General features: G+C 53.7%; 2 protein-coding genes and 1 long non-coding RNA gene across 12 annotated transcripts in view; 1 reads left to right on the top strand and 2 right to left on the bottom strand.

Annotated features, from left to right (window-relative positions):
* TNXB (tenascin XB) overlaps positions 1–16,617 on the bottom strand; it is a 60,909-nt gene extending 44,292 nt beyond the window's left edge. For 3 of the 7 annotated variants that reach the window (XM_027958791.2, XM_042237093.1, XM_042237094.1), the window contains exons 1-3: positions 9,409–9,553; positions 2,554–2,964; positions 371–2,209 (exon numbers count right to left, since the gene is read on the bottom strand). In XM_027958791.2, coding sequence (XP_027814592.2) covers positions 371–2,209; positions 2,554–2,964; positions 9,409–9,538 — 2,380 coding nt within the window. In that variant the 5' untranslated portion in view covers positions 9,539–9,553. Of the gene's footprint in view, positions 1–370; positions 2,210–2,553; positions 2,965–9,408; positions 9,807–11,593; positions 11,766–16,498 lie in introns of those variants that run through there. The other 4 variants (XM_042237088.2, XM_042237090.2, XM_060403240.1 and 1 more) reach the window with 3 other exon arrangements.
* On the top strand, positions 10,870–25,170 carry LOC105603761 (uncharacterized). Its single transcript, XR_001023050.4, has 3 exons — positions 10,870–10,968; positions 19,037–19,102; positions 22,518–25,170. It is a non-coding gene; the product is annotated as an uncharacterized LOC105603761 (long non-coding RNA).
* ATF6B (activating transcription factor 6 beta) lies at positions 17,535–27,378 on the bottom strand. Of its 4 annotated transcripts, none has more exons than XM_027958793.3 (18): positions 27,274–27,378; positions 26,819–26,898; positions 26,598–26,676; positions 26,252–26,358; positions 25,583–25,718; positions 22,680–22,765; positions 22,403–22,538; positions 22,185–22,316; positions 21,930–22,063; positions 21,108–21,293; positions 20,925–21,016; positions 20,289–20,468; positions 19,806–19,913; positions 19,543–19,624; positions 19,298–19,368; positions 18,983–19,094; positions 18,759–18,843; positions 17,535–18,236 (listed from the first exon to the last, which is right to left on the bottom strand). In XM_027958793.3, the coding sequence occupies exons 1-18, from the start codon at positions 27,353–27,355 to the stop codon at positions 17,986–17,988; spliced, it is 2,139 nt and encodes a 712-aa protein (XP_027814594.1). In that variant the 5' UTR covers positions 27,356–27,378; the 3' UTR covers positions 17,535–17,985. The 4 variants fall into 4 exon arrangements, with proteins under 4 accessions (XP_027814594.1, XP_004018972.2, XP_060259225.1 ...); XM_004018923.6 differs by having other exon boundaries at positions 26,252–26,343; XM_060403242.1 differs by lacking the exon at positions 17,535–18,236 and having other exon boundaries at positions 19,298–19,384.
* Between the last annotated feature and the right edge of the window lie 470 nt (positions 27,379–27,848).

The following is a 27,848-nucleotide window of genomic DNA, read 5'->3' as shown; positions in this document are numbered from 1 at the left end:
GGGAGAGAGGAATGGTGAGGAAAAGCCAGCAGTGGCCTGAACAAGCCTTGGGTTTCCTTCACTGCCCTCCATCTCCAGGAACCAAAATCTCCCGAAAAATACCTGAAGAGGGCCCCTGGATCTGCTCATCAGAGATCTTACAGCAGGTCCTGCCTGCAGGCATGGCCCCCCACCTGCTGTGGTTCTGCAGCCCTGGTGGACCCTGGCCCTCTGGCTCCTCTGACTGCCCCGCCGCCCACCCCAATATATGACCACCCCCATCACCCTGCCTCCAAGTCTGGGGCCTCCTCCGCCTCAGACTCAGGCTTTCTCATGGGGCTCCAGTTTTCCAGCCCCGGACCCAGGACACTGAGGAAGGCTGTCCGCTCACCTTCCCCGCAGTCTTCCCCAGCATAGCCGTCTTGGCAGACGCAGCTGCCCTCATGACACTCTCCCCGGCCGCGGCAGTCCCCAGGGCACGTCTGGATGGCGCAGTCGGGGCCCCGGAAGCCCTCGACGCAGACACACTGGCCTGCGCGGCACAGTTCCCGTGGCCCGCAGCCCCCGGGGCAGGCGCTGGCAGGAGGCTCTTCCTGCCCACAGTCCTCGCCGCTGAAGCCCACGTGGCACACGCACACGCCCTGCACACAGCGACCACGGCCCCGGCAGTCGGCCGGGCAGGTGCGGGTGGCGCAGGAGGGGCCTGTGTAGCCAGAGTCGCACACGCAGCGCCCATTCTCGCAGCGGCCGCGCCGGTGACAGTTGGAGGGGCAGACGCGGAGGCCGCAGTCCTCGCCCGCGAAGCCCTCCCAACAGGTGCACACACCGTCCTGGCACACGCCCCGCTGGTTGCAGTCCCGCGGGCACCGTCTCACGCCGCAGTCCTCACCCTCGTAGCCGTCGTCGCACACGCAGCGCCCCTCCAGGCACTGGCCGCGGCCTTGGCAACCCCTGGGGCAGCTGCGCGTGCCGCAGTCTTCGCCCTCGTAGCCCACGTCGCACGAGCACACGCCATCTTCGCAGCGGCCGCGACCGCGACAGTCCCCGGGACACCGACGGCTCCCGCAGTCATCTCCTGCGAAGCCCGGGTTGCACACGCAGCGGCCGTCTACGCAGCGCCCGCGCCCGCGACAGTCGCCAGGGCAGGCGCGCGTACCGCAGTCCCGGCCTGTGTACCCGGGCCAACACACGCAGCGGCCACTCTCGCAACGGCCCCGGCCGCGACAGTCCCCGGGACAGCTGCGCACGCCGCAGTCCTCGCCACTGTAGCCCGCGTGGCACACGCACACGCCGTTCTCGCAGCGCCCGCGGCCCCGACAGTCGCGCGGGCAGGCGCGCGCGCCGCAGTCGGGCCCCGAGTACCCGGGCCAGCACACGCAGCGGCCGTCCTCGCAGCGGCCCCTTTGGTTGCAGTCGCCCGGGCAGCTGCGCACGCCGCAGTCGTCCCCACTATACCCGGGATCGCAGATGCATTCGCCATCCTCGCAACGCCCTCGGCCCCGACAGTCGCGGGGACAGGTCCGCGTGCTGCAGTCCTCGCCCGCGTACCCGGGCCAGCACACGCAGCGGCCGTCCACACAGCGCCCGCCCTCGCCACAGTCCCACGGGCAGGTCCGCGAGCCGCAGTCGTCACCAGAGTAGCCTGGGTCACAGACGCAGCGCCCGTCCTCGCAGCGCCCCTTCTGGCTGCAGCCTCGAGGACAGCTCCTCACCCCACAGTCGTCGCCAGTGTAACCGGGGTTGCACACGCAGCGCCCATTCTCGCAGCGTCCTCTCTGGCTACAGTCTCGGGGGCAGCTCCTCACCCCACAGTCCTCGCCACTGTAGCCTGGATTGCACACGCAGCGCCCGTCCTCGCAGCGTCCCCTCTGGCTGCAGCCGCGAGGGCAGGAGCGCACACTGCAGTCGTCCCCGGAGAAGCCCGAGCGGCACACGCACACGCCCTGCACGCAGCGCCCGCGGCCGTGGCAGTCCCCGGGGCAGGAGGGCCAGCTACAACTGGGCCCGGTGTAGCCAGGGAAGCACACGCAGCGACCACGGACGCAGCGACCCTGATCATTGCAGTCATCCGGGCAGGAACCGGGCGCAGAGGGTGGTGAGGAGGGGGGTCCCTCCGCACCTGCGGGATCCGAGCAGGTGGGCCCACCCCAGCCTGGCTCGCAGGAGCAGGCACAGCGGCTCAGGTCAAACACGCCATGGAGACTGCAGAGGCTTCGAATGTCGGTCTGGCCTGGAGTAGGAGTGAGAGTTGGGTCTCAGTCTCTCTAGGGAGGAGAGGCTGAGCTTGTGTAGTGCTGCCCTGAGTTAGCTTCTCCATCAGGGAAGCCTCATTTCCTAAGGCCATCTCAGTTTCCAGCTGCAACTTATCACCCAGGGCCCTAACATTCGCTGGGGAGGGCTGACATCTAGTCACATGGCTCCTCTCTCAGAGCTGTGCTCTGGGCTGCACACACCACCTGCAAAGAGGAGGCAGGGTGCCTTTTTCTAATTCACACCAAGGTCCTCTAGTGATGCCCACCCAAGCCTAACCACTTCCCTTCTTTTCCGTGCTCCTCCCTGTGATCTTCGGCTCACCTGTGCCAGCCTGGGCAGCCGGAGGACAACACCCCCCAGTGCACTGTTCCTTGAGCCCCTTCACCAGCTCCTCCAGGATCTCCAATCGGACTCTCAGGGCCTGCACCTCTGAAGCAGGGACAGGGGGCTCAGTGCCTGGGGGACAGCCACAGCCAGCTGAAGGGGGCAGGTTAATGCGGTGGGTGAACACCACCTGCTTCTCCCCTCCTTCCACGGTGTGCTCGTAGAGCCGAGAAGAAGGGCCTCCCCCTTCTGGCTGCACTGTACGGCCCCCCGGCTGGGGAGGGGGCCGTGGGGCTGGGAGTGTCACGTTGGAACGTGGAGAGAAAGGGCCTGCTGTGACAGTGCCCAGCAGCATCAGAAGGGCCAGGTTGGAGGTTAGGGAACATTGGGTGGGCATCTTTCCGGAGGCTGTGGGGAGAGAGGGCACATATGAGAGCAGACTCACAGAGCAGACAAGATGAATGCCCCCTTCCCCAACACACACGCCCACAGTCCCACCACCCACAGCTCATCCACCCGACTCACGTATTGGCAAAAATCCACATTCAGCTTGATCCTATCACACACCCTCCCTGGGCAGATCTGTCTCTACCTTGCTTTCTTATGTCATTTGGTCACCCTGCTCCTCCACTCCTTATTTTGTTTATTTTTTTACTGTTCCATCCACACTGGTCTTTTTTGTTTGTTCCACAGACGCTACAAGCTTACATTAGCCTAAGGGCCTTTGCACTACATGTTTTCTCTGTCTGGGGTGCTCTTCACTCAGCTCTTAGAGGTTGGCTCCTTTCTGTTCAAATCTTAACTCACAAGTCATCGACTCCCAGAGGTCTTCCTTGGTGCCCGATTGGAGCAGTCTTTCATCACACTTCATCACAGTGTCCTGCTTATGTTCTTCATGCCATTACTGCTGCCTGAATTATCTGTTTGTGTGCTACTTCTTTGTTATCTTTCCCCCACTACCAGAACGTGAATTCCACAAGAACAGGGACTTCATCTGTCCTGGTATTGCTGCATGCTTGTACCTGGCACACGGGATGAGCACTATACAACACAGGTTTTCTTTTTTGTTGTTGTTGGCCATTCTGCACAATTTATGGGATTTTAATTCCCCGATCAGGGATTGAACCCAGGTCCTCAGCAGTGAAAGTGCAGAGTCCTAACACTGAACCACCAGGGAATTCCCTATCCAACACATTTTTGTTGAATGGGTCAGCAGATGAATATAAAAGACTAATCCTTCCATAAGCAACTGGATCCCAGCTGCTAGTATCTTTTTAGAAACTTTAAGGTATAGATTATCCTCTCCTTTCATTTAGCCCCTCACTCTCAACTAGATTCTTTCCATCATCTTTTCATATAAGCTCAAAAAGCTCCTGTTTTCTGGTTTTTTTTTTTTAAATCCTCTTCCTCAGGACTTACATTACCAAATATCAAAATTTATTATGAAGGTGCAAGCATAGAGCACAGAACAGAAACAGACCCATACATATGTGGTCACCTGATTAATGAAAAAGAGGCCCCCTACAATTAAAAGGAGAATAAATTGTGATAAATGGTCCTGGATCAGTTGAAGATCCACATGGGAAAAAATCTATCTCTACCCTACGTCCACATACAGAAATTAATTTGGAATGAGTATATAGATCTAATCGTGAAAGGTAAAGCAATACCTTTCACAAAATGTCTTAGAGGAAAAAACTATAGGAGAAAATCTTTATGACCATGAAATAAACAAAGATTTTTTAAAACCTAACCACAAAATTTACCATAAAAAATTTCACACAAAACTAAACCACAAAAAATGATGATACTGATACATTCAGTTCAGTTCAGTCGCTCAGTCGTGTCCGACTCTTTGCGACCCCATGAACTGCAGCATGCCAGGCCTCCCTGTCCATCACCAACACCTGGGGTCCACCCAAACCCATGTCCATCGAGTCCGTGATACCATCCAACCATCTCATCCTGTGTCATCCCCTTCTCCTCCTGCCCTCAATCTTTCCCAGGATCAGGGTCTTTTCCAATGAGTCAGCTCTTCTCATCAGGTGGCCAGCGTATGGGAGTTTCAGCTTCAGCATCTTGGACCACATTAAATTGATAAGCTTCTGGTCATCAAAGGACACCGCTCAGGGCTTCCCTGGTGGCTCAGTAATAAAGAATCCACCTGCCAATGCAGGAGACCTGACTTCGCACCCTGGTCCAGGAAGATCCCACATGCCTCAGGGCAACTAAGCCCCTGCACCACAACTACTGAGCCCGTGCCCTGGAGCCTGTGTTCTCCAACAAGAGAAGCTACCGAAGTGAGAAACCCACACACCACAACTGGAGAGTAGCCCCCACCTGCTGCAACCAGAGGAAAGCCCACACAGCAACGAAGACCCAGCACTGCCAAAAATAAATAGATACAATTATAAAAAAAATACAATGAAGAACAAAAGGCAAGCTACAGAGTGGGAGAAAACATGTGGGAAATGTCAGACTACATATATAGGTATTATATATGGTGGGGAGATTGGGAGACAGTGCTTGAGAGTTGAGAGAGGGGATTAAAAATCTAAAGAATTCCTTCAGAACAAAAACAAACAAAAGGCAGGCAACCAGTTTTGTGTGTTTTTTTTTTTTTAAAAAGTCTCTCTAGCAAAGAATATATCCAAAGTTCCAATAAATAGATGAAAAATAAACATATGCATGTGTAGAACAAAACTAGTAATCAGGGAAATGAAAATTAAAACCGCAAGAGGGTGCCATCAAATATCCACCAGAATGGCTAAAACTAAAAGGACTGTTGATGCTCAATATTGACAAGAATGTGAGGCTACTGGAATTCTCATTTATTGCAAGTAGGGGCAGAAATTAGTGCAGCCACTTTGGAAAACTGATAGGCAGTTGCTACTAAGGCATACAGCCTATAACTTGGCAATTACACTTCTTGGTAAATACCCAACAGAAACGACTGGATGTATCCTCCAAAAGACATGACTGCATGTATCCTCTAAAAGATGAGTACAAGAATGTTCATGGGATTCTTTTCATATGAGCCTGAACTGGAAGCACCTCAAGTGTCCATTAATAGTAGAATGGATAAATAAATTGGGGCATAGTCATACAATGGGATACTCTCCAGCAATGAAAAAACACCCTCCTGGGACTTGCTGGGTGATCCAGTGCTCAGGACTCAGTGTTTTCACTGCCAGGCCCAGGTAGGGGGAGGTTTGCAAGCTGGGCAGTGTAGCCAAAAAGCAAAGAAACAAACTCCCCCCAAACCACCCCCCCACCCCTCCGGCCCCACCTTGTTACACACAGCAACATGGACAAAATTTGACACACCTAATGCTAAGCAAAAGAAACAAGACACAAAAAAAGAACACTGTAAATGATGCTATTCATATGAGGTTCATGAACTGAACTGAATAGAAGATAGAATTACTAGAAATATTTTGCACCTTTAACTGGGTGGTTAAACAAAAGTATGTATAATCAAAAATTAATTGAGCTATACACTTATCTGCATTTCACTATATGCACAAAATATACTTAATATACAAAAATATACCTTAAAAAAATTCCCCAACCTCACACTCCCTCCAGCCACCACATATTTCTCTTCTCTACTTCATGGCCATAGTTGTCAAAAGATTTATCTGGATTTGTTGTTTCTATCTCACATATCCCATGCATTTCTCAACCAGCTCCCATCTGACTTCACCTTCTTTCAGTCTACCAAATAGCCCTCTCTAAGGTCTCCCAGCTTCCCTGGCGGCTCAGATGGTAAAGCGTCTGCCCATAATGAGGGAAACTTAGGTTCGGGTCAGGAAGATCCCCTGGAGAAGGAAATGGTAACCCACTCCAGTATTCTTGCCTGGAAAATCCCATGGACGGAGGAGCCCGGCAGGCTACAGTCCATGGGGTTGCAAGTAGTCGGACATGACTGAGTGACTGAACTAAAGGTCTCCCAATGATCTGTGTCACAAAATCTAAAAGACGTTTGTCTTCACCTTGATCTCTCTCAAAATCACTGGACACTGATGACCACGTCTTCCATTTAGAGCATTCTATATCTGTGTTGGCGATAAGGTAGATGGGAGAGATCACTGGCTCTTAACACTTAAAATGTGGCTAGAGGGACTGAAGCACCGAACTTTCTTTAGTACTTTTAACAGCTCTCCAGGGGATTGCAGTGTGTAGCCAGAGCTGAGACCTACTTGGGGTAGTCATCCACTCAGGTACCTTCATCCAGATCCAAGAGTTTAATTTCCAAACTGTACCCCAAAGTATAAACTATCTCCTCTTAACTCCAAGCAATATAGCTATCCTATTTGGCATCTCCTCTTGGGCACCTCAGATTCAACACATCTAAAACAACTCAACGTTCATCCCTCCTGTACCCATCCCTTCTCAGTGTTCTCTACCGCAGTTCATGGTCCCATAGCTACTCAGCTTCACAAGCCAGAAACCCAACAGCTCATTCAACACCACCATATTTCATCATATCAACCCATATTTTATTGTAAATGTCTCTTTAATTTACTTATGTTTCTCCCTCTAAGCATCATTATAGTCCAAGCTACTATCTACCTTCTGCTTAACAACTGTGATTGCCTCCTACCCGGTTTCTCTGCTTCTATTCTTGCTTCTTACAAATCTTGCAAAGGCAAATAGAATGTCCCTCTCCCTCAAAAAACTTTTCAGTGGTTTCCCTCTGAATAGTCTTCAAATACTGACAGACAGTCCTGCACCATCTGGCCCCTGCTGACCTCTCCCACCTCATCCCTCATAAGACTTCCCTCCCTCTCTCCACTCCGGTCCCACTGGCTTTATGTCCCCCACATTCTTCCCAGCCCCAGACCTTTGTATCTGTGGTTCCCTCTATGGAATGTTCTTCCTTTTTCTCTTGGCTTCCTCATCATTCAGGTCTCAACCCCACATCTCTTCCTCAGGAAACCTTTCCTGTACAGGTCAGCTTCCCTATCATGTGATATTACAGGATCATGTAACTCCCATTTGCAGCATTTATAATAATTTATACTCACATATTTATTTGTGGGATTATTTTATTACTTTCTTGTCCACGCTCAACCTTGCCCGCTAAACTGTAAGGTCCATGGAGGCAGACATAGCACCTGGTTTTTTCTTTTGTTTTGGCTGCTATAGCCTTACATCTGGCACATAGTAAGTGCTCAAAAAAATATTTATTGACTATATAGATATTTAGTTAATTTACATAGTTCAAGTCAAGCCCAGGGCTAGCACAGGGCTGGAACCAAGGACAGGACCAAGGTCAGGGCTAGGACCACGGACAGTGTCTGGGGCTGAAAGTTGGTTAGAAACAGCAGCTGGGCAGCTGTCGGCCAGGGAGCAGGCCATGTGTAGATCCTGGCAGGGCTGCATGGAACAAGCCCATTGGAAAACCATTTGGCACAGCCACCCAAATCCACTAGAGCTGTGTTCAAACCCTATGACCTGGCAGCTCTACTCGGAGGGGTCTACCCACCACAACAGTACTTCTCATAATAGCCGCAGACTGGGAACTACCCAAATGTCTCACACGAGTAGAATGGATTAAATAACACGTGGTTTATTCACAGAGTGGAATAAAATGAAGCAATAAGAACAAAGTATAACTATATGCAATAACATGAATAGGTCTCACTAATATAGGGTGGAGCAAAAGAAGTCAGATACAAAGAAGAACTTGCCGAAACATTCTGTTTATGCGATGTTTGAGTCTAGACCATGTTAACTGTCAATCAGTAGAGTGGCAAGTCAGAAATGTGGCACTCTTGGGGGAATGGGGACCAAGAAGGGGCATTGTGGGGAAATTCTGGGGTGTTAAGAACACCCTGTTTCTTGATCTGAGTGCTGGTCACCCAGTTGTATTTGTGGAATCCACTGAGGCAAGAACTGGGAGGCACAGGGAGACGAGGATTAGAGAAGCAAGGTAATGGGGTGATGGGGGGAACCAGGAGAGGAGGCCTCAGTAACAGAGATGCGTGGGGGGTTCAGGCGAAGGGTTAAGGAGCGGTGTTAGCAGGCACCCAGTTCTTCCAGACCAGAGAGCCTGGAGAGGGAAGGAGAGCAGGGTGAGTGGTGGGAATGCTGACTGAGGAGGAGGGTCAGGGGCTGTGACCAGTGCCTCCCACAACACACACACATTTATTTCCTGGCTTCCTACGCTTAAAATTCTCCTCTGAGTCTGAGAAAAAGGAGTTTCCAGGGCTACCAGCCATCACACTCCACCACCATCCCACCAGAGGTGGAAGAGGAGTGGGCAAGAGGAGCAGAGTGTTTCCACACTGAGAGGCACCCTGCCCCACAAAGCCCAGCAGAGAGCCTGGCAAGCAGAGAGCTGCCCTTCCCTCAGCCCATCAGCCCCTCTCTCAGCTTGGAGTGTAGTCCTGGGTGTGAGCTGGGCTCTGACTTACCTTCAAATTCTGTTGCTCTGTGTCTAATGTTGCACACATCTCTAAGTGCACACACAGAAATACACATACACATAGAAATGTACTCACATGTGCTTATCCACAAATATGAACACACTTTTGTATCTGTCCATTCTAAGTCGCTTCAGCCCTGTCCGACTCTTTGCAACCCTATGTACTATAGCCCCTTAGGCTGCTCTGTCCTTGGGATTCTCCAGGCAAGAATACTAGAGTGGGCTGCCATGCTCTCCTCCAGGGGATCTTCCCAACTCAGGGATTGAACCTGTGTCTCTTACATTGGCAGATGGGTTTTTTTACCACTAGCACCACCTGGGAACTATACACATACTTATATTCATCCAAAGAAGCTTGCATCTTTGTGGGCACACACATTTGAGTATGTGCAGGGGTTTCCCAGCAGTAAAGAACCCACCTGCCAATGCAGGAAACTCGAGTCGATCCCTGCCTGGGTCGAGAAGAGCCCCTGGAGTAGGAAATGGTAACCCACTCCAGTATTCTTGTCTGGGAAATCCGATGGAGAAGCCTGGCGGGCTACAGTCCATGGGGTCACAAAAGAGACACGACTTAAGTACTAAACAACAACAAGGGCATACACACACAAACTCCTCTTCACATTTCCTCCACATCAGTCATTGAGCGATGTCTAAAAAAGCTGATTTCTCATTGGCTCAGAGGGCAGTTGCGTATGTCAAAGAACTTAGTTGGAGTGAGGGGAACCACACAGGAGACCCTTCTTCAGAGGAGGCAGAGGTTACAGGGTGCTCCACACCACTGGGGGTTTGGGGGAGCTGCCAGTCCCCCTCCCACAACAATCGAATCCTGCACCTCTTCCCCACTTGGTGGGCGCAGGGGGAGGGTCTCTGCAGCGGGAAGAAGCGGGAAAGTAGTGAAGCTGGTCTGAGAGGAGAGGCCCGCACAGGCCACATCCCCCGAGCCTCCCTCCCAAGCCCCTCTCCCTCCCGTCTCCACCGCCCGCCTAGCTCCTCATTCCCATTTCTTGAAAGAATCGCGCTCTGCTCTCAGCACCAGGAAAGCAGGATACTTGGGTGTCCCTTATGTTTCCCTCTCATCGCCCGCCCTCCCGCGGCATCGGGGGTGCCTTTGCGCAGCGAGGAAGGAGGGGAGCACGGGCCTCCCCCTCTTGGCACCCTTCCCATAGTCGGAGGGCTGGCAGGGATGGGGCATCGTCCCAAGCGGTGACTCAGCGCGCAGGGTATTCATGTGGTGGCCAAGTTTGACACTTCGCTCATCAGGGACCGTAGGTCCCAGGAGCTGGGGAGAGGGGCTGGCCTCCTGCAGGGATGTTCGAGAGGTGGGGGATTTTGGCCCCACCCCCGTGCTCCTCTCTGTCCCTCGTGCCACAAGAAGAGTGAAGGTAGGAGGATTCTAGGGCTGCGAGGACAAGGAGGGAGGTGAGGGCTGGGCTGGGTTTGGAAGCAGGTGGCAAGGAGGCAACCGGGAGATGGGGCAGTTGGAAGATCTAAGACACCCCTTATTCTGGGAAGTTCATGGGCCAGAGACGTCGGAAAACTAAAAGAAAGGATTTCTGGACCCTCAGTGGCAAAGAGTCCTGGGGAGGAGCACTGAATGACCAGGACTCAAGGGAAAGAAAGTTGAGAAATTGAGGTACTGGGTCCCCGGGGGTCTGGAGGCAGGGCCAGGGAAAGAGGGGAGGGGGGCTGAGGATCTGGGAAGTGGGCGGGGATTGGAAGCGGATCGACAGCAGCTGCGGTGTTTCCGTGTTTCCGAGTTGCTTCCCAGTAGTTCCTCTCAGTTCCATTTCCAGTTGTTTCCAAGCCATTAAATTCTTTCCAGGCGAGATAAGGGTCCCGCCCATCCCACCCAGGGTGTGTCACGTGTAGGGGGGAGGTTCAGACGGACAGAGCAGGAGAGCCGGGAAGGGGGATGGAGCGAAGACGGAGCCCCTGTGCCCCCTTGGAGGCATCGCGAGTCATCCCAGCCCCGCTGAACTGTGAGTCATGGGTGCAAAGCTCTCTGCCAAGAATAAATTTTAAGATTCTCTCCACAGACTCCGTGCCCTTCCCAGACCTGGGAGTCCTAACGTTGCCCCATTGCTGCATTTCCTAAAGGCTCGAGACCCCCAGAACTCCCTTCCGGGGCCTTGCAATCCACCTGCTGCCACCTGGGGAGTCCCCATCTGGATGCTCAAAGAAGTTCCCTCGGGCACGTTCCTGGAGTTCTGGCTCAGCCGCTCCGGCCAGATCACCTGGGGTTCCACCAGCACTTCCCTCCTGAAGTTCAGCCGGCCACCAGCTCAGCCTGGCCTCTGGTTTCTCCCAGCCCCAGCACCACACCGATAACCGCCTCCACCTTGGTGCCGGCTCTGGTCCTATCCAAACCCCAGCATCCATCCTCCGTGCCCAACTCACACACACCTGCACTGACTCTTTCTCCCAGACACACCCTCCACGGGAGTCCGGTCCCCGGTGCATGGTCTTATTTCCTCTGGCCCCGCAGAAAGTCCTTGCTCTCCTGGGAGGCTCTCCTGCCAACCTTCACCTGGGGTTTGGGGATAGAGGTCCCCACCTCTCCCGTCTCTTTCCTCTGTCTCCCAGAGACGGAAGTTACTTCCTTACCTGAGTAACCAGCAGTTTCAGTGTGTCTGCACCTGCTCTGTCCCGAACTTGACAAGGGGGTTCTCAGGGCAGGGTGGGTGGACGCCCCTTAGCAGCCCTGAGTTCCTGGGTATATCCCCTTGCTCGTTCCCTGCAGCAGGGACTCACTGAGCCGCGACCTGACTGTCGATCTGGGCAGCGACAGTGAGGAGGAGGGAGACTGCAGCCAGCCGGGGGAGGAGAAGGGGAGGACCAGCATGAGGTCAGGGAGGGGAGCGGAGATAGGGCAGGTCCTCCCACCCACCCGCCCCTGCCAGGCCCTCCCAGCGTCATCATATGTCACCCCTCCTCTCCTCCCCTCGTCATCCCACCCCCCTCCCTGTCTGGGATCACTGAGTCCCTCAATACCCTCATCTCACCCTCGCCAGCCCTCATCCAACCTCCCCCATCCTTTCCTTATCCCATTTTTACTCTTCCTCCTCACTCTAATTTGTGTCCAACTTGACACCCCCATCCCTCATGTCATTTCTCCTTTCCCCCACAATTTCTCCACCTGTTGCTCCTGCTCTCTGACCTGTTTCCCCCTCTTCCAGTACCCTTTCCCACGGCTAACCCCTCTCCCTCCTCGGAACCTCCCCCACCTCTTCCCAGCTGCCACATCCCTCCAGCTGGGGTCTTGCCCAGCACCCGCTCCTTCATCCCCCTACCATTTATCTCCTGGCAGGGGCAGGCGGCAGAGAGGGTGGGTGGCGGGAGGAAGCCTCCCTCCGCAGTCTAGACTGCTCTCCACGAGGAGCCTCCTTGTCCCACCTGGGCCCCTGCCTGGCCCCACTGCTCCCACCTGCACTGTGTCCTCTTCTAGCCCCGTCTCTGTGCTGCCTCTGTGCTGGACAGTCTGTACTGTCCAGTCTCTGGTTCTCAGCTTGGGGATCAGTGCCCCGTTTTCATTCTCTCACCTCAGCAGCTTCCTAGAGAAATGGCAGATGAGGCTTGGGCACTGGCTGGACAAGGGTGTGGCCTGAACACTGAGACATAGACGACTTGGGAAGGAAGGTGGGGTTCACAGGAGACAGGGAAGGGAAGCCTGAAACTTAGGAGGAAGGTTTGGGGATGGAGAAAGAGCTGAGAGCCAGGGGCAGACATGAGGGTGGTGGGCACATGGCACGCTGATGTTCTGGAGAGGAAGGGGATTAATTCTGTGCTGCAGTGGAGAAGCAGGGGTAGGGAGGGAGTTGTGGGCTGGGTAGATAGGGAGACTGGCCAGAGAGAGGGCAGAGTGGCCGATGCCCACATCAGGCTGCCAGGCTGTCTCTCTGGTCTCATTTCCCCACGTGCTTTGCTCCCCTGATGAGGGGCTGCTGGATAAGATATATCCAGGCTGAGGGAGGTTTCACGAGGATAAAGTTCTTTCCACCCAACTACAAAATGGCAGCCCACTCCAGTATTCTTGCCTGGAAAATCCCATGGATCTCGGAGCCTGGTAGGCTACCGTCCATGGGGTCGCAAAGAGTCAGACACGACTGAGACTTCACTTTTCACAGTCCTGACCATGGAGGAGAGGCTTGGCCAAGTGACCGCTCGTGGGTGACAGGGAGTGCGGGAGCCCGTGTCTGACTCTGCGCGCAGTTGGGGCAGAGGTGTCCGCAGGTCCCCAGGGTCTCGGGTGTGCTGCTTCTGGGCAGGGTGCCCTGGCACAGCATGTGGCTCTGCGGAATGCTGGTGGCTGAGGGCGAAGGCTCGTGTGGGTGCTCGCATGGGTGTCCCCGTGTGTGTCCGTGTGTCTGTTTTTTTTTTTCTCCTGGCTTTGATAGGAAAGATGAAGTCAGCATCTTGGATAGAGCTGGGTTCAGCTTCCTTCCTCTGCCTTGGCCCGAAGCCCCCAGGGCCTGAAATAGGTAACAGTTTCCCTCAGCTCTCCATGCAGGGCTTGGGGGAAAGCACATAAAAGGATGGAGGGTCTAAAATGGCATTACCTAGAGAGAGCAAACTTCAGAGAACAAATTTTCTCTGATACTGCCAGATTCTAGTTATTCTAACGGTCATATCCTGCCCCCCCTCCCTTTTTTTTGGTCCTATACCCTATATGTTGGTTTTATTTTTACTTTATTCATTTATTTTTCCGCTGCATCGCTAGGCATGTGGGATCCTAGTTACCCCACCAGGGAACAAACTTGCACCCCCTGTAGTGGCAGCGTGGAGCCTTAACCACTGGACCAAAGTATGGAAGTATAGTGGAAGTATGGTCACCATAGGTATACTTGGCCCAGAGAGTGGCCGGAAGAGCCTGGAGAGAAAGAAGGACTGAAATGATGGCCTTGGGGTGTTTTCGAAGTCCACTTCTCAGGGGAGACAGGATGCTGGAGTCAGAAAAGGGTGTGAAATTCCAGACATCCACAAGCTCACAAGGCATTCAAAGAAGCCGAAGCCACTGCAGTCCTGACAGATACAACTCCAGCTTCTGAGATAATCATTATCTAGAATGTGATCCACACCCTGGATTTCAGGCTCCTGGAGGAGCTTATGTCTTATATATGTATGTTTGCCTTTTATCAGAAAAGCACTGCGCCTTGCATAACGCAGGTGCTTCATAAATGCCTGTCAACACTGAGTTGCCAAAGGACTGTGAGAGAAGGAAGTGGCAAGAGTGTCTGGCAGGGAGTCCAGTGGTTAGAGTGGGATCGCCTTCAGCGAGGTGTCGGAGGCGCTGGACAGAAAGGCTGGGGTCTTACTGAGAACTATTTGTGCTCTGGCTGTTCTCCAAATCCTCAGCCTAGGTGTCTTCAGCTCTGGGCCTCCATCCTTGAATGAACCTCCAAGTTCCAGTCCTACCCTCAGGAGGATTAGAGATAAAAGGTATATAGCAAGAAGGAAAGGAGAAGCCGAGGAAGAGTAAGGGCAATTGAGGGCAAGGGCCTGAAGGATAGAGAGGGAGCGAAGAGGCCAGGGGCTGTGATCCAAAGAAGCAGTCCCAGAGAGGGGAAGATAGAAAACAGTTGTGCCGGGCTTCCGTTTACAAAGCCCTTTCCTACACCGCAGCACTTCATTAATCCCACTTTATGCTGAGGAAAACGGGGGCTTCTAGACATTAACGGACTTGGCCGGGTGATTTTGCTAGTGGTGGTGAAGGTGGGCCTCAGGCCATGTTTTCAGATTCCAAAGCCTGTATGCCTCCTCCTCCCCCAAGAAGAGCCCTAGAAAGATCCAAGACTTAGGGCAGAAAAAAATGAAGGGCTTCAGGCAGGTCTTGTTGGGGAAGGGTGGGTGCTCTTGATTTCTGAAACTTCTTTCTGCATCCAGTTATGATGCAGACTCAGTGGGAAGAAACTGCCAAGTGTAAGTCAGAGGGTCAACACTTCATTATTGAGACTGGGGGTTGGGGCGAGGTGGGAGGTGATGAGGGACGTGGAGAGAAAAAACTGATCATGAGATGAAAGAGGGGAGAGAATTAAGAGGCTGGGCTGAAAAACAGGGCGAGAGAGCCACAGGAGGAAGAGTTTGGACCCTTAAAACTTCCTTTGCCTGGAGACATGGGTGTGGGGAAAAGGGAGGAGGGAGGACATTTCTATCTCGTGACAAAAGAAAAGTCACACAATTATTTTGTTCTCTGCTCTGGGGCGGGTGGGCGCCCGTATTTACCAGAGGGACCGGGGTCGCTGTAGCAACCACACATCTGGGCCCCGGAATCCAGATGTGCTGTATCCAGAAGCCATAGCAGAACGATGAGGCAACGGTGTGAGGCTCTCCAGTCCTGGCCCCACAGCTGGGAGAGGACCGAGCGCTGGAGCAGGGAGGTGAAGGGCGAGGGGGCAGGGGGGCAGAAGGAGGAGAGGGCTGGAGCGGGGGAGGAGAGAGGAAGTTATGGAAGGGGGCAAGGAATGTGGACAAAGGAGTGGAAGCAGCCGGGGGAGAGGAGAAGACCCAGAAGACAGGGAGCAGACTGTGTAGTGGAGGGGAAGGAAGAGAAAAACACAAAAACCTCGAGAAACCAGCAGATGAACAAAGGATAAAGGGTGTAAATGAGAAGGTGATAACTCAGGGCTGGGTAGAGGGCAGAGAAAGGCAGGAAACCAGTCTAAAGAGAAGAGGGAGAGACAGTGGATGAAAGGCGATTCTGAGGAAGGAAAGTAACAGAACAGAAAGATACAGAGGGTCTGAGCCAGGAAGGGGTCAACAGGACGTGCAGGAGTGACAGCACGTGGAGGTGGCCTTCGATGGGGCCACAGCTAGAGATCAGCATGGGCCTGCAGGGAGGCAGCCAGACTGACCTGCTTTCACCCCCCATGGCACACCCACTCTCCACACCTCTCCTGAGCCATCCTTCCCACCACCCAGGCCCTTGCCAAGACAGTGAGTCCTGGCTTACACCACAGTGCCAGCTGTCCCCTGCCAACCAGCCAGAGGAGCTGCATGCCACACCCCAGAGCCCCCTTCTGAGAAACCAGTACTTTAAGCACTCTCCTGAGCTGGCGTCAGGAAAGAGAAAGCGACAGGACAATGAAATAGTGACGGACCCAGATGGGATAAAAGTGGAATTGAGGAGAAAAGGACCAGGTGAATGGAGAGAGAAAGGAGCAGGTGAGGAGAGAAAGCTGTGTCCACTGTAGACCAGGCATTCTGCACGTCATTTTTCCTCCCCACATCAACCCAAGGAGTAGGCAGGAACACCCCGTTTTGCAGGTAGGCAACTAAGGCTCAGTGTGTTCAAGCAACCTACCAGAGTTGGTCACTTCGTCGCATCTGACTCTGCGACCACATGGACTGTAGCCCACCAGGTTCCTCTGTCCATGGGATTTACCCAGCAAGAATACTGGAGTGGGTTGCCATCCCTTCTCCAGATCTTTCAGACCCAGGGATTGAACCCAGGTCTCCTGCACTGCAGGTGTATTCTTTACTGTGTGAACCACCAGGGAAGCCCAAGATACCTACTAATAAAAGGCAAAACAGGAACTCCATCTCAGGTGCTCTGCCCGCAGAATCCTTGTTCTCCTTGCACGCACTGTCTGGATCAGGCTTGGAAGGGCTCCGGGGACCTTGGGACAGGAAGTGATGGTAGAAGAGCCAGGGCTGCCCTCTGGAGGGAGGAAAGGCCTAGTTCCTGGGGGCCCTAGGTTCCAGGTTGCCATAGTTACTTGGTCTGTTTTCACCCCAAACACAGTAATGGGAAGCAGGGGAGCCTGGCTGAACACGTGAGGTTCTTCCCTCGCTTTCAGGCCTGGGCTTGTGGCCCGGGTGGCCCCTGTCCAGTCATCTGGGCGTGGAGCCCAGGCCCAGCCCACGCCCTCCCGCTGACCCAGGACACTCCCGCAGGGCCGGGTCTGAGGTGCTGCTGGACAGGAGCCCCTGATGGGGAACCCCCCAGGTTGAGGGAGTCTTGTCGTATTCTCCGTCCTCCTAATTAGAAAGCACAGCCTTTCCTGCTGGCCCCGCAACTGTCCTTTTCTTTCAACTGGACGCTCCAGTCTCGATTTCCTCGTTTGGAGCTAAGGAGATGCTTCTCAGCATCCCTCTTCCCTCCAAACACTGCCTCCTTCTCCACCGTGGCTCCTCCTTTCTGGGCTCACAGCCCCTGGCCCCCAGCTCCATTGTTTGTTCAAGCTGCTCCTCCTGGAAAGCTAGGGGGAAGAACCTGCTAGAATGCAGGGGACCCAGGGAGGCAGCCCATTCACCCTGAAGGGCGTGGGGCCCCCTGTCCTTCCTGTTTACTCAAACACATTCCAGAATCTGCACTCTCTAGCCCGTCACACCATGGGACATCCCTCCCCCGCTCCCCCCCAGACACCAGACATAACCCTCACCCGTTACAGGGCTGGGGAGAAGGGGATGACGTGAGGTCTGTGATCGCACACCCACTCCACCCAGGGCTAGCCGTGTCCTCAGTGCTCGGCTCTCTGACACACCGGCCCTACAGCAGCCATGTTCCCCTAAATGACCCATCAAAAGCCAGGAAGGCAGGCACCATACCTTCAACTCCCTCCAAGTTGTTTATTTAATAATAAAAAAGAAGATATGCCCATACATCCACCTGAACTCCCTCCGCCATGCCTCGTCGACTCCCAGGAACTAACTCCAAAATGTAAAAACTTCCCTTGTCCCGCCTGGGGACTAAATTCCCACCTCCACCCACCAAAACAGAAATACAAGAATAAAGAGTGTACTGGGGCCCACTCACCCCAAAACTTAACTTCACTCAGCACCCTCAAGGAAAGAAGCAGGGGTTGGAGGTTCATAGAAATGAGAGGAGCTCTATATTCCAAAAAAGGGGTGAGAAGAGAGGAAAACTTCCACCCACCTCCAAATAAGTGCTTAACCCCCAACACCCTGTCTTCCCTTTACAAATTGCCGCAAGCCCAGGGACCAGGAAAATTCAAAACAGTCCCACTTGGTTGCTCCCACCCCTACCCCCCAGTTCCAAGTCAGTGTGAGTCATAGAGGTCAGAGATTATTGAGGTAGAGGGCTGATGGGCGGCCTGGTGGGCCTGGCTGGCTGCTGCAGAAGCTGGCAAGGGGCCACCTGTGGCATTGCCCGGGGTTGAGGACGGCTGTTTTCGTAGCGAGGGGGGCACTGTGGAGGTCTTGATGTGAATCACTCTGGTATCCATGACCTCACACTCGATCTGCATCATCTCCTCATAGTCCCCAGGGGGCCCCCGGCCTGACAGGGTCTCTGTGAGAAGGGCAGAGTTAAGGGAGAGGAGAAGGGGAAGGCAGAGAGGTCAGAAAAGCAGAGGTGTGCAGGAGGAATGGGCAGTGATGGGGAGGCAGATCCAGGGGGTGTTCAATGAGAAGGCAGGGATGGAGTTGGTGCAGGGAGAAGTGGCAGGGGCCAGGGGGGGCGGGGGTGGCGGATGACAGTGATGAATGTAAGGTCATAGAAGAGAGGACATCAAGAGAAAAAAAAAGAAGTAAGACTCTGGCAGGTTCCCAGCCCACCCCGCCCACCCTGGCCCACAGCCCTAAGCACCTTCACCTAGGGAGGACCCACGTCTCATCTTCCTCCCATCAGTCTCCTGCATTTTGTTTCTCTCCAACCATTTCTGGCTTGCTCTCACCCATGTATCTAGCATCACTCTAGAATCCCCACTCCTGTCATTTCCCCCCTCAACTCTTCATGCTGGATCTCCCCATTGGAACTTCCTTATTTCTCAATTTCAGGACCTGTCCCCACACTGGGCAGGGAAAGAATTACCATTGGGGGCCATGGCAGGCATCACCAGGGACATCTTGGGCCGGGAGGTCTTGTTGTGGCTGATGGCTGGGAGCAGCAAGTGATCCTGGGGACAGAGGGGCCAGGCCAGGAGGGTGGAGGAAAAGGTGCTGACAGGCTCCCTGGCCCTGCTCTCCAGCCTCGACCTGCAGAGAGACTGCTGGGGAACCCAGGGTGAGGGGATGGGGCCCGCAGGAGAAACTCACCCTTCGGAAGGAAACAACATAAAATGTATCTTCCCGTCGGTCAATTGCATCCAGGAACTCGGGCTGCGAACGGTCTGGTTGGCGGTACAGCTGCAGCTGGCCCATGGAATCCCTGGACAGGTAGGAAAATGGCATTGGTGAAGAAGCAAGCCCAGGGACCAGTTCCCACTGGGGAAGAGGGGAGAGGGCGAGAGGGAGATAGGAGACCCCAGGGGATGAGGGAAGCATGAGGCCCTGGGGGCAGTGCGGACACGCACAGGACAGCTTCTTTAGAGGAGCCTCACTTAATAAACAAGTGCCCCCTTCAAGACTCACCCTTCTGGGGGCCCAGGGGGGCGGGTGGGGACTGCCTGAACTGGAGGTGACTTCTTCCACAGCTGAGACTTCTGGAAGGAGAAGTATCTAAGGATTTGAAGAGGATGAAGGGAAAAGGGAAAAGAGAGACAGCCCCTACAAACTGACGCCACCTCACCCCCACCACCCCAAACCACTTACAATCCCTAGGATGTTTAGCCCTCGTTTTCAAGTGGCCTTCCCTGAACCGGCCCACCCCCTCCTACCTGTTTCTCCTGGGCTCTCTGGGGTGTCTTCCGCCGGCCTCTCTGGTGGCGCTGGACCCAGCCACTCAGCTCGTCAGCAAGCCTGGGGAAGCAGAGGAGGGAGACACCTCCATGCCGGGCCAAGATGCCCACTCTTCTGCCCCGCACATTGGAGGGAAGGGGAGAGGGCAAGGGGTGCTGGCGCTTCAGCACACAAGTCAGCCAGGCTATCGGGGAGGGGCCTCGGGACACAGGGAGGACGCCCCAGTCATGAACCCCCCCACCTCAGGGACTCGGTTCGGTTGAAGTGCCGGCAATCCGAGGAGAGGAAGAGCTGGTCCAGGTCTCTCAGCAGCAGCTCCCTGGCGTCCCCAGAGAAGGCTGTCAGGTTCCTGGTTTGAGGCAGAGAGGGGGTGTGACCCAGGGTGCCCAGCACTGCCCCGTCAACAGGAGGGCCGTGCCTGCATGAGAACAGCTCTGCTGCTGTGTGCGCGCTTAGTCACAGCTGACCCTGCGTGAGCCCACGGGCCGTGGCCCTCCAGGCTCCTCTATCCATGGAGTTTTCCAGGCAAGAATACTGGAATGGGTTGCCATTTCCTTCTCCAGGGGATCTTCCCCAACCCAGGGATCAAATGCATGTCTCTTGGGTCTCCTGCACTGGCAGGCGGATTCAACTGGGAAACCTGGCTCTCCCTCAAAAAGGAAAGGTAACTTTAGGGGAGAAGACACACTCAGCACCCCTAAAACAGAGAGGGCCCTCTCCTTACCTGAAACTTGGGCGGCCTGTAGGGCTGGGCTGGGGCTCCTCAGGGTCCTGGAAGGGATGCTGGGGGGGCTCGGCTCCATGAACTGGCTCTTGTGCCGAGAACTCCAGCAAGTGTCTCTGGGGTCGAGACTCCCCTCTGCTCATCCGAGGAGAGATGGAAGCCGGAGGAGGCTCACTGATGCTGTGGATAGAAAAGGATGGGGCACGAGGAAGAATTCCAGCTTAACTGAGGGCCTAGGTAAGAGGGAGGGCTCTGCAGATAGCACGCCTGGTTCCAATTTGTGCTGCAAAACTGACTCTCTTCATCTGCAAGATGGATTGAGAACAGCCCCTACCCACAGAGCCAGAAAACACTAGAAAAGGAGAGTGCTTAACCGAGGGCCCAGAACTCAGTAAGCACTTAATATAGTCACTATGTTTATCAGTGTTCTCATGACCATCTCCTCCGGGACGTACCATTTATGACAGAGACGATGGATCATGAAGGGACTAGGGACTAGCTGGCTACACCATCAGTGCCAAGGACACCAGAGCTGTCTGTGTGCAAGTAATGAAAGGGACTGTGCCGAAGAGGCAATCAAGTGGCCGACAGGTAGGCTCCACCCAGAAGGTTCTGGGGAGACAAGGAGGGTCTCACCTCACAGGCCCAAAGTTGAAAGCGATGAAGAGAAGGAAGACCATGACGCAGACCACCTTCCTGTTTCCAGACCCTAACTTGAGCTCGCTGTTCTAAGATGCAAAGAAAGAGAGAGGCCGGAGAGGGTGAGTCATCCCAGGGAGCCCGCGCTCCCACTGGTCTCTCCAGGCCTCCCGGTCTCACCTCAGTCAGCAGGGCCTCCAGCCGCCGGCGGAGGGCAGCATTCTCCCGCCGGAGCTGCTGGTTGTCGGCCAGGACGGCCTGCAGCCGAGCTTCTAGCCCCTGCAGGTACTCTTTCTTCTTCCTGCGGGACTGGCAGGCCGACTCCCGGTTCTTGATCATCCGCTGCTGCCGCTTGAGCAGCTTGGCCTGGGCACCGGAGGGTCAGAGGGAGAGTGAAAGCAGGGCGGGGAGAGGAAGTGCGCCCGCCACTCCAGGGACTGACTATCGAAAACTCACGTGGGCCCCCTCCTGCCTTCTTAACCTCTACCTGCAGAGCCACAGAGGGGTTCTTCCTCTCTGCTAAAACATTTCAGGGAAGGGGCCCTTCTCTCCACCACTTCCTACTCCTGTGCCTCAGAGCTGCAAGAAGTCAGACTGTAGGAGGAACTTCCCCACCCAGGTTCTTGGTAGAACCTCAGTTCTTTTCCTTGATGAGTGGTCTTCCTTCTTTGCAATTCTCCTTTTTTAGGACCCAAAGTTTAAGCTTGCTATAGTTAGAGAACAGTTTACCCGGCTTTCCCCAAGGGAGCAGCCTCCCTCTTCTATAACACAGGATGACTCCTCTGGCTTTGATTTACTAAGACCACTCCCACTTCTCCATCTGCAGGGACAGCAAACCTGAGGATCCGAGAACTACATGGGGTTGATAAAAGGGGTCAACTCTGACCTTGACGATTATCTTATGGGCTTGCTTGCTCACTTTTTTGCTCCCTTCTCACTCCACAGTTCTCTCCCCTCCCTATTACTAAGCCTTCCTCCTCCTCTCCTCAGTAAATAACTTACATCCACCTCAGGTGGGCAGGAGTTCCCAGGCATAGGGGCTGGAACAATGCTCTTCCTCTCAGGCCGTGGAGTAGGAGGGGTCGGTCCCTCAGGCCGGACTCGAACAGCACCTTGGATGAGGACCACTGGGGACACTGGGGCAAGTGGGCAGGAGAGGGAGGTCTGAGAGCTAGGAGTCAGGTGGTGTCCTTGTGCCCACACCCAAGGGTCAGGGCGCCGGAAGGCTGTGACCTGCCTCCTTCTCTCCTTCAGTACCTGGGGGTGGCTGGACAAGGGGCTGCAAGAGGACGGTGGTGCTGGCGGGCACGGCTCTCAGTGGCATCGGGACAGTGGTTATCACCACAGGTTTGGGCTGCAGTGGTGGCTTCCGGGTGGGCAGGGCTTTGCCTGAAGGAAGGTGAAAGGAAAGAAGGAAGGGATGTCAGGACAACAGGCCTCTGGCCAGGGACCCGAGGGGTCAGGAGACGCATTACCTGAGGAGCCGTCAGAGGATAGGCCCACGCTGACTTGGACAGCTCCAGGAAGGGGGCTGGCGACATCCTGCAGGAGACATCCCTGAGGGGACGGGGACTCTGTTTTTACTTCCAGGACCTCCTCTCCTATGAAAGCCTACATGGGGCATTCCAGAAGACATGCAAGTCAGGACGAGTGCGGAGGAGGAGGAGCCGAAGAAGAGGAAAGCCCTCACACCTCTGAGAGTCAGGAGGAACTCACTGGCGTGCTGGAAGAAGCAGCGGAGTGCATGCTCACCTGGCTGGGAGACTCCGCAGAGAGCAGGGGAGCCTCTGAGCTGATGGAGGAAGACGGAGAGGCAGGCTCTATCTTAATCTGAACATCTGCGGGATGGCATAATGAGACAAAGCGCTGGGTGTCAGATAAACACTGAAGGAGAAGAAGGCTAAGATGCGGAAACGGGAGACACAGTCACTTCCCCTTGTACCTGGAAATAAAACTATTTCTGGCTCAGGAGGGCAATCCAGAGGAGGGGGACTGGAGCTGCTAACCTGCTGCCTCTCCTCCGACCTCTTTTCTCGGAAAGGACTCCCTTCTCCTTCCTTGGCCCCTCTCAGCTGGTTCCACCACTGCCGAACCCTCAAGCCTGCCCTTCCACGTCAGCTGTCGCTTTCTTCCTCACACACCTTGTTCATTCACATGGTGGAGGCCCACATAGGGAGATTCAGCTGCATTCTCATGGGCCCAAATTCCTGTCTGGCTGGATTCCACCTCATCCTGGCCCAATGTGATCATGCATCACCACGCTGACAACCGCCCCGCCTGCATCTCTACCCTTGACTGCTCCCCTGCACCCGGATTCTGACTCCCAAGCTGCCTGCTGGTGACTACCATTCTCACGCCCCTCCATTCACCCAAATTCAACCGGGCTTAACACAGGGCTCACTGCTTGTCCCTTTATACAGATCCCCTTCCTACCATCAGCCTTCAAAGCTCAGTCACCTCTGAGCCTTCACAGTCTCTGTTAAATCTATCTGTAAGACTTGTTGATTGCCCCATGGAGGTTAACCTAGCTGAAGGCCAAATTCAGCTCTAAGATCAATGGTCCACTACCACCTCTGGTTCATAGCTTGGGTTTTGATACTTAATTATAAGATTACCAATACTGCTATTTTAAAATCTCAAGTCTATTTATGTATTTCAATAGGTAATACAGTCATATAATACAAGATCCCAAAGGAAGAAAGGGAAGTTCAGTGAGAAGTGAATCTCCTTTCCTTCCTTGTCCACCAGCCATCCAGAACCTCTCCACAGAGGTGACCACTGTCTGAGCTATTTAACCATATGTTAACCTTCACGAGACTCTCCAAAAGCAAGGACTAGGTCTTGTGCTTCCTCTCTATCAAAGGGATGGGTAAAGTGCATGGGTGCCTGCATGATAAGTCATTTCAGTCATGTCAGACTTCTTTGTGACCCTATGGACTGTAGCCCGCCAGGCTCCTCTGTCCATGGGATTCTCCAGGCAAGAATACTGGAGTGGGTGGCTATGCCCTCCCCAGGGGATCTTCCTGACCCAAGGACTGAACCCACATCTCTTATGTCTCCTGTCTTTGGCAGGCAGGTTCTTTACCACTAGCGCTACCTTGGGGAGCCCAGGTAAAGTACAGGCCTTCAAAAAAATACCTATATATGAGAGGAGAATCTGACTCCAAGAACACTATCCTTTGCAAAATCATCAACAATCTTTTAACTGGTATAGACTTTTCAATCCTTATTTTGTTTCTCCTCTTTGTAATACTTAATCATATGCTGGATATGAGCTGTTTGTCCCTCCAAATCCCTCCCCACCCTCCCCTGCCCTGCTCTGAGGCTCAGGAGGAAAACATGTGTGGCTCTCTTGTCTTCAAGCTTCTGGCTGAACTTCAACCAAGGGGAGGTAGTGCTAAGAAACCCTGAAGTCACCCTGAAATCAACAAGTCCCACACTGAATTCATCATGCTCCCTGCCAGGAGACTCCTGCAGTCGCCATCCAGCGATTGGTACCTTCACCCATGGGGTGGCTGCCCTCATCAGAAACCCAGGCACGTTCTTTCACCCCTGGTCATCTTCAGTGCCCAGGAGGTCACTGCACTCATCCATTCTAATTCACTCTTTCTCAAATCTGCCTTCTTCTCAGCATCTGAGTGTCTTACCTGACTAAGCACATTGACCTCTTTCTTGGTCCTCCTTCTGCTTCTGGTCCTGAGTTTCTGCAATCCAGTGTCTAGTTTGCCACCAGAATCATCTTCCTAATCACACTGTTCTCCTGCCTGACTCTTCAAAGGCACAGAACTGCCCACAGGAAAAAAGCTAAGAGTCCCTAAGCAGGATTCCTACCTGGTCTTGAAGCCTCTGAATCTCCTGGCCCTTCCCTACTCCCTCTCCTTACATCCACTCTAAAGAGATGCAGGTTCCTTATAAACACACTAGTCCCTAGTCTTCTTCTGGCTAATTCCTATCTATCTTTCAAAACTCAGCTCAGGAAACCCCTCCTGCATGAGCATATCCTTGATCTAGCCCCAGCTGGGTGAGATGTCCCCTCTAATGAGCTTTCATGGCACCCTGTGACAATCTCTACCCTAGAATTACCATACTTTAGTTGTCTTTCTCCCACAGCACAGTATGGGATCCTTAAGTCAGTGAGGTGGTAAGGTGTTCTTCATCTTTGCAACTCAGAACCCTGTCCCAGTATCTGGCATGGAGTAGATGCTCAATAAATGTAGGTGCTGAATAAACATGCAAGAGTAAACAGACTCAGCAACATTTCTAAAAACAGCACAAATAATGTTACTTGTAGAATGCAGGAGCAAGTATATAGTATTCCAACTTTTCTGTATGCTTGAAAATTTTTATAAAACCTTTGGAGGGAAAGTCACATATATAAATATGCCCTAAACTGTCTGCAAGTTTTTAGAAATGAAAAGCAACAGAAGCAAGAAAAGAAAGAAAAACTATTCCTACCTCTTCAGTGCTGCCCTTACTGTGATTTCCTGAAATCCTCCCTCCTGCTCCTGGTCTCCCTCCTGGTTATCGGCCATCTCCCCTCCCCACCTCTCCTCCTTGTCCTGCTGACCGCACTCCCTCTTTACTCACACACACAAACACACACACACACACACTCTATCTTGGTAAAGCCTGGAGATGATGCAGGCTATTATTACCTGAAGGATCATCAGAGGTGGGGCTGACATTGATCTGGATGGTTTCAAATGGGGATGTTGGATCATCTCCCAGGAGGCAGAGTGGGGGTGCCAAGGACTCTGACTTCACAACCAGCATCTCCCTTACACCAGGGGCCTGGGTAACAGTGAGGGTGAAGCAGGGGGGACAGAACAAGAAAGAAAACAAAAAGGATGTGTTCAGAGTAAAAGCCAGGACAGAAGCCTTATAGCTTACAAACCACCAGTTACTTGACATTCTGGTTTGAATGGTAGTCAGCATCTTGCTAAGCTGTGTCTGGCCCCTTGTTCTCTTTCTATTTTATTCCTAGGAAAGTGGATAAAATCTCATGATTTCAAATATTGCAGTGGACAACCTGGACAAGAACAGTTCCAGAATTCTCAGCAGTTAACAACTCTCTTCTTCCCTGTCCCCCCACCCAGCAATGGCTGCCACATTTCTCTCTGTATTAAAAAACTCCATCTTCAATTCTAGACAATCAAATGGAAATGTGAAAAATGAAGATATAAAAGAAATGGCAAAGGTAGAAAAGAACTTCCCCCCTCCACCCCATGAGCTGCAGCCCACAAACCATTCCCTTAGCATCAATAGGTGAAGGCAAAGGAATTGAGTCCCTGCCACAGAGAGTAGAAGGGAGAGGACTCTCTCACCTGGCTGAAGGGCTCTGTGGAAAGATGTGATGATTCAGAGCTGAAGGAGGAGGAAGAGCAGGGGGAGGATGGCTCAGACTTCACCTGGAGATCTGGAGGAAAACGGGCTAGAAAATAACCACGAAGCGGAGCCTGACAAGAGCCCAAAAAGCGCCCAAGGACATGGGGTAAAAACCCCTCACTGGGCAAGGGAGAAGGAACACATACCAGGGGTCAAAGGGGGAGAGAAGTACACAGGCACTCAGGTGGAGGAGGCTTGAGGATAAGAGGAACTGCACAGCTTCTGGGAAACAATGGGAAGATGAGGGTTTCTGAAAGGATGAGGGAATCACAAAAAGTATCTTACCTGGGAAGATAGGCAGAGAGTCCCAGGGGGGTTCAGGAGGGCTGACGTCCATCCCCAGGTCCAGGGAGCTGCTGCCAAACTAAACAAGGGGGCCGGGTATTAGAAGGCAGAAGTGTGAGGATGAAGGGATGCTCCAGCTGAGCGCTGGCTTGGGGATGAGTCCCGGTTCTGCGACCACTCCCACCCACCAACGGTGAGAGACAAGGCTTGGAGAGCGATACCGGGACATCCTGCTCCGGACAACGGAAGAGCTGCGTCTGCTCCTCGGCCACTTCATCCAAGCCGGCGTACAAAGTGCTGTCTGCAAGAGGTGCGGAGGATAGGGAGTCGGCCGGTAGCGCAACCTGCAGATCCTCACAGAGCCCTCGCCCCATCCCTCATTGGCTCGGCTCGGCCAGACCCACCGCCCGCCCACTTGAAAAGTGATATAGCCAAAGAACTTCAGTCCCTCCTTCCCCAATCCCGGAACAATTCCACATTTCCGCGGGGGCGGAGGTCTTCCCCCACTCCCGCAATCCCCCAAAGCACAACTAGCCGCCTTGTTCCACCCTTCTTCAGACGATCGATTCCGTATTTGCCCAGCCTTCCTCTTTGAGCCTCCGCTTCTTCCTACGTGCCTCAGGGGCACAGCAGGCCACAGCCCTATCCCTTCCCCGAGGCGCCTCACTCCGCGCACCCCAGTCCTCCGGGCTCAGCAAGTTGTCGGTGAAAAAGCGTGTCGGGTCCGCAATCTCGCTGAGGAGCATCAGCTCCGCCATCTTTCCCCCCGCCCCCCAACCATGAGAGGGTTCCCAAGGCCCGCCTCTTCCGCATTATCAACGAATCAATCGACTCTTAAAAATGGAGGGGGCGTCCCGGAAGTCCTTCCGACCAGTGAGAGGCCTGGGTACTGAGCACATGCGTCAATAGAAGAGGCGGTCGTACAGGCTGGGCCAATGGGAGCGCGGCAGGACGCTAACGCTCCCACAGTACTGGACAGTGAGATTTGCGCATGCGCCAAACAGAACTCCGCCTGAAAGCGCCTAGGAAGTGTGGCTTTCAGGCATTGGATTTACGCCCTCTGCCCCAGCATGTCCTAGATTTAGAAGTTTAGCTCATCGATTCATCTTCGGAGATGGACAGGCCCCCCCAAAACATAGCACACGTGACTATATAGCTTTTTAATGGTAAAAAGGGACGCTGAGACCACAGCTACCTCCCTTAGGAAGGCAGAAACTTGGAGTGGGATATGGTGCAACTCTCCCTTGGTCC

This window comes from Ovis aries, chromosome 20 (genome assembly GCF_016772045.2).
Source record: "Ovis aries strain OAR_USU_Benz2616 breed Rambouillet chromosome 20, ARS-UI_Ramb_v3.0, whole genome shotgun sequence".
NCBI classification, from domain to species: Eukaryota; Metazoa; Chordata; class Mammalia; order Artiodactyla; family Bovidae; genus Ovis; species Ovis aries.
This window is presented reverse-complemented; position numbering and strand designations above follow the sequence as displayed.

What these genes read in the sequence shown, in the direction of transcription:
- ATF6B (XM_027958793.3), bottom strand. Translation starts at nt 27,355, where the DNA reads ATGGCGGAGCTGATGCTCCTCAGCGAGATTGCGGACCCGACACGCTTT. An exon ending in CCTTGTCCAGCCACCCCCAG is followed by an intron (nt 22,064 to 22,184) that starts GTACTGAAGGAG and finishes CACTTGCCCCAG; the next exon opens with TGTCCCCAGTGGTCCTCATC. An exon ending in AACCGAACCGAGTCCCTGAG is followed by an intron (nt 19,625 to 19,805) that starts GTGGGGGGGTTC and finishes CTGCTTCCCCAG; the next exon opens with GCTTGCTGACGAGCTGAGTG.